The 9,895-nt window shown below is 37.3% G+C and overlaps 1 protein-coding gene across 1 annotated transcript in view; it reads left to right on the top strand.

The window, feature by feature from the left end:
• The window catches only part of KPNA4 (karyopherin subunit alpha 4), a 71,315-nt gene extending 62,025 nt beyond the window's left edge, over positions 1-9,290 (top strand). The window contains exon 17 of the mRNA XM_008008531.3: positions 2,122-9,290. Within this exon, the coding sequence (XP_008006722.1) occupies positions 2,122-2,220 (99 nt within the window). The 3' untranslated portion in view covers positions 2,221-9,290. The remainder of the gene's footprint in view (positions 1-2,121) is intronic.
• Positions 9,291-9,895: the final 605 nt, after the last annotated feature.

A 9,895-nucleotide genomic window follows, 5' to 3' on the forward strand; every position in this document is an offset into this window, starting at 1 on the left:
TGATTTCTCAACTTTTCAAAGTATAAGTATTTTACTGTATGCCTTTCCATATTATCAAAAAGAATAGAATGTTATTAAACATGTTGTTAAGCATGTATAGTTTGGACATTAACTTGACAAGGACAATATTAGAAAAGAAAATTATAGACTATTTACTTATAGTTGTCTAAGCTTAGTCCTATTTAGAATATAAGGCCAGTTAAACCAGAAATAAAATTCATAAAAGGTTTTGTTTTGTTTTAAGACGAGGCCCAGGCTGGAGTGCATTGGCACAGTCACAGCCCACTGCAACCTCCCCCTCCCTGGCTCAGGTGATCCTCCCACCTCAGCCTCCCAAATTGCTGGGATTACAAGTTCATGCCACTATGCCCAGATAACTTTTTAAGTCTTTTGTAGAGACAAGATCTGTCTGTGTTGCCCTGGCTGATCTCGAACTCCTGGACTCAAACAATCCTCCCATCTTGGCCTCCCAAAGTGCTGGGATTATAGGCATGAGCCACCACGCCCAGCCTGGCATATTCTTTTAAGGGTAACTTTGATCGTATGTCTTAAAGTTGGATTTTTGAAAATCATAATTTGCAATATGGTGACTAATTGTAATAGCCTTATAATTTCTAATACCTCAACATGTAGTTTTCGTTCTTGTCTTAGATTGTGAAAAGAATAATTCAGATGATATACATAGTTATAGGAAGTACACTGTAGGTTTGTAATATTGTGGAATTTCAAAAAGGAACTTTTAGGTGTAAAGCATGTAGAATAATGTATATAATAAGAATAACCATTATTAGCAGAACTGTTATAGGTTGAGTATCCCTCATCTGAAATGCATGGTACCAGAACAGTTTTGGATTTGGGATTTTTTTGAATTTTAGAATATTTAAATTATTTCTACCACTTGAGCATATGAAATTCAAAATGTTCCAATGAGCATTTCCTTTGAACGTCATATTGGTGCCCAGAAAGTTTCAGATTTTGGAGTATTTTTTGTTTTGGACTTTGACATTAGGGATACTCAATCTGTATTTTACTATTTTAAGCCCAAATACCGTTTGTCTCCAATTGCTATTGAAAGACATATACCAAAGATACACTTACTTTCCAAAAGTGGTGGCATTAATTTTCTTTTTTAATGTCATTGTCTTTATGTACTTGCCCAGGGTTTTGTGGTTTGTTTTTTTTGTTTTGTTTCGTTTTTGTTTTTTTTTTTGAAACGGAGTCTTACTTTGTCACTCAGGCTGGAGTACAGTGGCACAATCTTGGCTCACTGCAACCTCTGCCTCCCAGGTTCAAGCAATTCTCCTGCCTCAACCTCCCAAGTAGCTGGGATTATAGGCGCACGCCACCACGCCCAGCTAATTTTTGTATTTTTAGTAGAGATGGGGTTTTGCCACATTGTCCAGGCTGGTCTTGAACTCCTGACCTCAGGTGATCCACCCGCTTTGGCCTCCCACAGTGCTGGGATTACAGGCGTGAGCCACCATGCCCAGCCATACTTCCCCAGGTTTAAGGGAAATCGAGTACCAAATTTTGCATCCTCTATCTGAGACTTACGGCCATCATTACTGTTCCTTCATTCTTTTGGAAAATGCCCGTCTTACATATTCTAAGTTTTTTCTCATTTTGGCATCCCTTGAGAAAAAGCCTTGAGTAGGCACAGTGGCTCACACCTGTAATCTTAACACTTTGGGAGGCCAAGGCAGGCAGATTGCTTGAGCTTAGGAGTTTGAGACCAGCCTGGGCAATATGGTGAAACTCCATTGCTACAAAAAATACAAAAATTAGCCAGACATGGTGGTGCATACCTGTAGTCCCAGCTACTCGGGAGGCTGAGGTGGGAGGATCACTTGAGCCCAAGAGGTTGAGGCTGCAATGAGCCATGTTTGTGCCACTGAACTCCAGCCTGGGTGACAGAGTAAGACCCCATTTATTTAAAAAAAAAAAAAAAAAAAAAAAAAAAAAAGTTTTATAAAGTGTTTCAGTTTTCTAAAGGATGGTAAGACAGCGTTGGCATTCATCATCTCTCCAGACCTTTTTTTAAGGGTAAGGGAATTAGTACTATAATACTATTTATATATTTTTTAAACTAATTATCACATTATTTTCCTTTTTTTCACCTAGATTGATGAAGACCCTAGCCTTGTTCCAGAGGCGATTCAAGGCGGAACATTTGGTTTCAATTCATCTGCCAATGTACCAACAGAAGGGTTCCAGTTTTAGAAAGATGTTGTGGAAGTTAGGTACAATGCAGCACTGAGATATATATATATATATATATATATATACATATATATAAAAAGGTTTGATCCATCAAGCTTGGCTCATGGGATCTGCTGCTGCATTAAATCGGGAAAGAAAATGTGAAGATTTCATTTGGAATCACAGAAAATGCCCAAATGAGGTCAAGATGGCGAGTGGGTGCGAGTGAGAATGAGTGGCAAAATGTAATGAAAACTTTACATGAACGCTTATTTAGGTTGTTCAAAGTAAAAAGGGCTACAGGTCACAGATCGTCAGTGCCTGAGAAAGAACATTGACTTACTCTATATCAATTGAGGGGAAAGTGCAGTACTGTCATCTTCAAGCCTTGTAAACATAAAAGAGAATAGGCTGCCCATATAAGTCAAAGGAAAATGAGCCCAGGCCTTGCTGTGAAGCAGTGTGTGAATGGACAATGTTGAATGAATGTCTGGCTCAGTGATGGAGAGCCAGGTTCATCTTTGAAATCTAGGGCTCTTCACTCATGAAGCAGACTCCTAGTCTTGGAGTGACTGTGTACGAGAGCGTGGTTGTGGTGCTGTATGTGAACGCATGCAAGCTTGATTCACCTTCAGGGGGCTGATAACAAACCTAGTAAATCATCAAAATGAGATCATAAGTGTTAATGTACACTGGACATGAAAACAAAGACTGGTTTAGCAGCAGACATTGGTTTACTCTGCAGCCTGTGTTTTCTCTTTCCCCCTTTCCCACCTCCTTCCCCCCACCCCACTCTTTTTTTTTTTCCTTTTTTTTTTTTTTTTTTAAGTCTTTATTTACTTTACCTAGTATGCCCTTTTTTTTAGTTGCTTCTCAAGTCAGAAAACTTTTCAGGAAGGTTTCCCTGTGCATTTGCACCAGATGAATGTTTGATGCTATGAAAAGCTTTCCATATCATCAAAACTAATTTGTGTAGATTTTTGCATGAAAAAAAATCATACATTTCCCTCAAAATAGACTGTGTTGCAGTACACAAGTTGCCATAATAGTATAAAACAGTAAAATGTGCTTAAAAGGCCATCCTTTTCATTTTCAGAGATAACATAAAGATCTTTGCATGAGGTAAATCTACAGCATAGTTCATTTTTAGATTTTGTTGAGTCCTGTAAAGAAGAAGAAGAAAAAAGTTTCAGTTGTGGTAGAATACCGTGCTGTGTTTAAATGTTACTTGTTTTCAAACCTTGTTTTCTATGAAAATGATATGGAAACTTCTAAAATGGAATTTGGTGCATATGTACTGCTGAATAAAGACCGATGAAGAGGTTTGAGTAGATGTACAAATCAAGTAATGGTTTGAACACCTTTAATAATATGCCTAATCTGTTCAATTGTTTTAGAATCTTTTTATCTTAGATGTAGGCAGCCATGAACAATCTATTTTGAGCCACTTTAGGGAGAAAACTTTGTATTTTTAAAACTTGCATAAAAGTTATGCAAGTGGTTTTTATAAATTGGAATAATACCTCAGTTTTGAGGTTATGCACACTAAATTAAATGTGACATAAATTAATTTGTACAAAAAGAACTCTTTATAAGGTGGCTCATTGTAGGAAATCCTGTGCCTTCCCCTTTGAGCACAAGTGTTGCATGAACAACAGTTTGCTATAAGAAACATACCAGATTAGCCACCATTAGCATCTATATCTACTTTGTGTTTAAAAATCAACTGGTAATTCTGAAACACTGTAGAATGGATAAAAATTATTTTGTGATCATAACTCTTTGTTGAACTAGAGTATTTTTGCAGCATTCCTTGTCATCAGAAACATGGTTAAAGTTTAAAACTAGAAGCAGCAGAAAACTAGCTTGTAAAATTTATCCAAGTAGAGTGCAGGCTAGGCTGTCTTGGGGAAATAAACATTAAAACTTAAAGCAATGTTTTACATGGGGTGTGTGTGTGTGATGTGTGGATTTTTTTTTTTTGTAAAGTTAGAGTATAATTCAATGGCTTACATTAGCTTCTTGTCTTTTTACCTAGAACCAGCATAACAAGAAATTTCTTCGGTTCTGTCATTTCCATATGGACATAGTAATATTTTAGCCCATTGAATTTGTCCAGTTGACACCATCTGTGCTTCTGTTTTCTCCCCATCCAAACCAAGGTTTTAACTTTCGTTCGTTCTACAGTAAAACAGACTGAGACAACTTGAACTGTATTTTGAGTATTGCTGTATCTTCAACATACAGCTCCAAACGATGGATTGTATACAAAGCATAGTACAGAAGGTTTCAGTAATTGGAAGGTGAACACAGCAATACTTTACATAATTTGTGTTTTTTAGTAAAAAATATTGGATTCATAGTAAGCCAGTAAGCTTGTATACAAATTTTATATACAAATTATTGTATAGAATAGTGATATGGAAAATAGGTAAGGGTGATATTAATATCTCTGGGTATAAGGACTACCTTATCGTTTAAATATTTTATTTCCATCTATAGCCTCATATAGAACATTGATTTTCTAGTAGAAATTCTAGGAAGGGCTTTTCTGTCTCTGAAATTGTTTCAGTACAGTTGACAGTTCACCACGGTTACCTGAGTTAAACACTTTTTTTTTTAATTCTCCAATGATATAGGAAATTGATCATTTTTAACACAGGCTTATTTCTGATGGGGATGGGGGCATAGAATAATATGCCTAATAAGCTACATGTTCTTAACATTTCATGTCTGAAACTGTCTTTTTGAGCATTGAGACCACCTCAAGTGCTATAAAAATAAGAATATTATATTACAGGTGTGTGAGACACCCTAGTCTAAAATCTATCTTTGAATATATTTCCTTTGTAATTTTCAAAGACTTTGGTAATTATGTGTTATGGTGGAAATAATACTTTCCACATTGCTCTGGACCAAACCTGGAGCATTTCTATAATTAGAGCTATCTATTAATCATTAAAAATGGATCTGGAATAATTTGGGGGAAAGGGAGTGTATCATTTAGGCTCACCTCAGCAGCACTTCATAGGGTGAGGAGTTTTTTGTTTCTTTAAAGGTATAACTGCACTGTAAAATGACTGGGTTTATTGTAACATTAATTTATGGGGCACCCTTTTTGGATTCTCCATTGCCTCAGTTTCGTCAAGGAAAAAGTTACAAAGATTAAGCTAAATTTTGGCTTTAGAGAATAATTGCTGTGTAATTTTGGTATAATTACCATAAACTTAGTGTCTTAAAACACAACATACGTTATTTCACAATTTCTGTGGATCAAGAGTCTAGTTATGGTTTTCTGCTCAGGATCTCACAATGCTGCACTAAAGGTGTCAGCCAGAGCTGCAGTCTTATCTGAAGCTAGGGGGTGCTCTTCTGTGCATATATGGCAAAATCCATTGCCTAGCAACTGAAGAAATCGTGGCAACTTCTTCAAGGCCAGCAAGAGAACCTCTGATCTCAGGGAGGGCCTTAAGCGCTCTTTTAAAGGTCTCACCTAATTAGATCAGGCCACCTACCCACCAGGATGATCTCCCTTTTGATTAACCCAAAGCCAAACTGATGAAGTACCTTCATTACACCTGCAAAATCCCTTCACCTTTGCCCTGCATTGTAGTCCAATCACAGGGGTGATATCCATCATACTCAAAGATCCTGTTCACAGTCAAGGGAGGGGATTATGTGGAGTATGTATACCAGCGAATCTTGGGAGCCATCTTAGAGTTCTTCCTATGACAAGGAAATAACTATTTAGAACTGGAACAATTTAGAAGTGATAACCTAATGTAGTTATCATAGCAAGATTAGTATAGCAAGCTTATTTGGGGATCAAGGTTGCCTCTGAGAACCTAATGAAAACTGGACCAGCTTCCCCAAAAAGTGTATATACATGGTAGTTTTTCATACAGTTTTAGGGGATTCATAAGAGTCCATGAATTACAGTCTGTCCCAACCCTCCCCTTTAGATGATAGAGTTGTTGAGGTGATTTGCCCAAGCTCACACAGCTACTAAGGGCCAAATAAGGCCCACATCTCAACTCCCGTACTGCCCAGTGCTGCTAATTACTATTCCAAAAGTAATTTAAATTCATTTAAATTTGTGAACCAATGCAAAAAATGTGAATATAGCTTTTTGGATCTTTTTTTGTTTACTAAGGAATGGGTAACATTGTTATAGAAGCTTGCCGAAGTTTTGAAATTAGTTGACCTTTTTGGGTTTCCAAAATTGAATCTTCCATTGTAGCTATTAAAGTGAACTATAAATAGGCCAACTTTAATTGTTAACTCCTTGGGTTTGGTGGATTATTTACCATTTATATATAAAATTTCAGTTAGAATCCACCATAGACTGTTTTGAAGGCCAAGATAGCTGAGTATCTTATTTTCGTAACTTCTTGATTATTTTACTCATTGGCAAAATTCATTAACTGTCAGCCAGTAATTTAATATTATGAGGGGAAAAAATTTTGCCCAGACATCCAATGCAATACTCCCAAACACTAACAAATTGATGCCTAACAAACGACATTTTGAACACTTAAAGTTTTCCCTAAACGTCTTAATAAGCACACTAATAAAGTGTATGCTTTTAAATATATATGTACAGTAACTTTTAAAAATTGCTGCAAGATGCTTTCGAATCAATATGCACGTTGATGGCGTTAGTGCAGTCTTTTGTTTGTTTTTTTTGAGACAGAGTCTCGCTTTGTGGTCCAGGCTGGAGTGTAGTGGCGCAATCTCAGGCCACTGCAACCTCTGTCTCCAGGGTTCAAGCAGTTCTGCCTCAGCCTCCTGAGTAGCTGGGATTACAGGAGTACGCTACCACACCTGGCTAATTTTTGTATTTTTAGTAGAAACGGGGTTTCACCATTTTGGCCAGACCGGTCTCAAACTCCTGACCACAAATGATGTGTCCACCTCGGCTTCCCAAAGTGCTGGGATTACAGGCGTGAGCCACTGTGCCCGACCAGTCTTAATAAAGGAAGTTGAAAAATAATGAACATTGGTAAAACCTATATTCCAATGTGATCAGAAGCAAATCTGGACTGTAGTGTCAAATTGATAAAAACTAAGCACACCAATCATGTATAAGAAAAGTAGATTTAAAATTTTTTTTCCCTAAACACTTAACCCGGAAGTTACAATAATCTTGAAAATTCCTTCTAAATCCAGGCCCTTTAGGTGATGGCAGTTTCACTCAGGATGTCCAAGTCAAGTGTGTTTTCAATAAATTGACAGCTACTGCTCTGGGTGTAAGAGCAGCTGACTGTGAAGAACAGTAAATGGTCCTACAGATTCTTTCTGATCTACCTCCCACCAGAGGACTGCAGTACTTGTCATTTATATTTTCTGCCCCAATTTTTGCCTTCTCCACAAATTTTATACCTTTTGTAGCTCTAAGTATGCTGCCTACTCTAGATTACTTCACCTTTCCAGACTATCAGCTCTTCCAGTTTTATCCTTTATAAAGAAAATTTTAATAACCTGTTTCACTTAGGTTTTTCTATTACTCTTCAAGCATGAATCCTAATTTCGCTGACTATATCTTACCTGTGATCTCTATAACTGATGGATTGCTATCCTAGACTATGTTACTCTAATTTTACCAAGATTTTCTCCAGCCTGTTTTTACTCTTACTTTGAAACAGCTGTTTAAAATGTCTTGTAATCTGCTTAAATCTACATACTTTTTGTGGTTCTCAATCCAGTTACCTACCTTCCAGATAATTCCCTCATTGTCCTGTCCTCTCCATTCTCTGATATTTGAGCCCTGTGAGCCACCTTTCCCCCATCCTTTGTGTGTAGTTACCATTTTACTTTTTCTTGTTGCCGAGGCTGGAATGCAGTGGTGCCATCTTGGCTCACTGCAACCTCCACCTCCTACGTTCAAGCGATTCTCCTGCTTCAGCCTCCTGGGTAGCTGGGACCACAAGCATGCGCCACCACGCCCGGTTAATTTTTGTATTTTTAGTAGAGACGGGGTTTCACCATGCTGGCCAGGCTGGTCTCATCTCCTGACCTCAGATGATCCACCCGCCTTGGCTTCCCAAAGTGCTGGGATTGCAGGCGTGAGCCACCACGCCTCGCCACCATTTTACCCTTTTTTAGGTACAGTAATGTAATATCCAAAGTCTTGGACTCAGCTAAAGAGGGTATTTACCTTTAAAAAAAAAAAAAAAGATTCCATGTTTTGATTCATAATTGTGGTTGGGGGGGAGTCAAGACAACCTTAGTCACTATGGTATTACCGTATTTCTTGTCTTTTCAGGGTTGTCCTGTTCAGCTGCATAAAACATCGTGTGTTCTAGGTATTTCCTACCTCCACTTAGGTTTTTACTTGCTGATGTGCTGCCTTCATAAATGGGTATATTCTGCCACACATCTAGTAAGCCCCCAATGCAGTACACAACGTGTATCATTGTTAAAACTGGCACTTCTGCCATGTCAGTGTTATATTCAGTTCAGTGGTCTTCAGCATAGTGGCAGTCCTAGTCATCCTAACCTTTTAGTTAAGATTAAATTATATATGTACATAGAATTCATATAGACAAGCTAGTTTTTAAAATCTTTTTCCTTTTAACCAGTTTAGGATGATCTAGGATAACTAAGTTACCTAAATGGTGACTTTGTTCCAGTCTAACTCAGAATGAGAAGTGCTAAAAGAATACTAAAAAGTTTTTACCCATTATCTCTATCCCCATTTTCTTCTGCAGTTCTCAACTGCAGGGAGCAAGAAAAGAGGCAGCAGTTAGGAAGTGTTTGCATCCTGGCTTTCTCAACTGCACTTTACGTCCTTGAATATTCTAGATACTTATCTCCTTCAAGAAGTCAGGAGTATATCCAGGACTACCTATCATCCTTGCCATCCCCATTAACCCTCATTTTTCAGTATGTGTTTTATATTTATGGTAATTTTTCAGTCTGTAGTATCTGTTCACTCATTGCTCTATCACATCTGAGTTACTCCGTCTTTCTTTCCACTAGATTGTAAGCTCCTTAAGGGCAAGGTCGGCATATAAACAAAGTTCTGTAAACACCGTGAAGGTACCATGAGTTCTATGGGTACTCAATAAACGCTTGTGATAATGGTGCAACTTCTCAGATGAACTGATTGTAGTGACTACCTCTAAAAACCTTCAATGTACAGTTTTTAAATTTGTCTCATTGCATCTGAGTTTTAGAAAGCCTTCAATAGAAAGGGAAGGTACTTCATAGCTTGCCAGATGAATGCCCATTTCCTTATTTCCTTTTCCTCACTTTTGATATTTTACCCAGCGTCTGGTCTGGATATCTGACATCCATAAGGATGTTGAAATGGATCCTCGTGGTTTTCAAATACCAGTTTTATATACTATGAAGCAGAGGTAACCTAATATTGTCTAACACTATTGATACAGTTTATTTTTTGGAAATACTGTATGGGTGATTTATTGAAATAACTATTATAATAAGATTTTTTACAAAGAAAGTATCCAAACCACAAAGTTAAGTGATTGCTGTTTTGGGCAGTCAGCTATAGTATGAAATTATTAGAATGCTTTGGTTTATTTATGTATGTGAAATTATTTTATCCCTATGTGCTTCAGTTTCTTCATCTGAAAAAATGTAAAATAGTAATAGTACCTACTCGTATGGCTTAAGTGAGTTAATTCATGTAAAGCATACACAATAATTATAGGTAGATAATAAGCACTCATTT

The sequence above is a fragment of the Chlorocebus sabaeus genome, chromosome 15, assembly GCF_047675955.1.
Source record: "Chlorocebus sabaeus isolate Y175 chromosome 15, mChlSab1.0.hap1, whole genome shotgun sequence".
Taxonomy (NCBI): domain Eukaryota; kingdom Metazoa; phylum Chordata; class Mammalia; order Primates; family Cercopithecidae; genus Chlorocebus; species Chlorocebus sabaeus.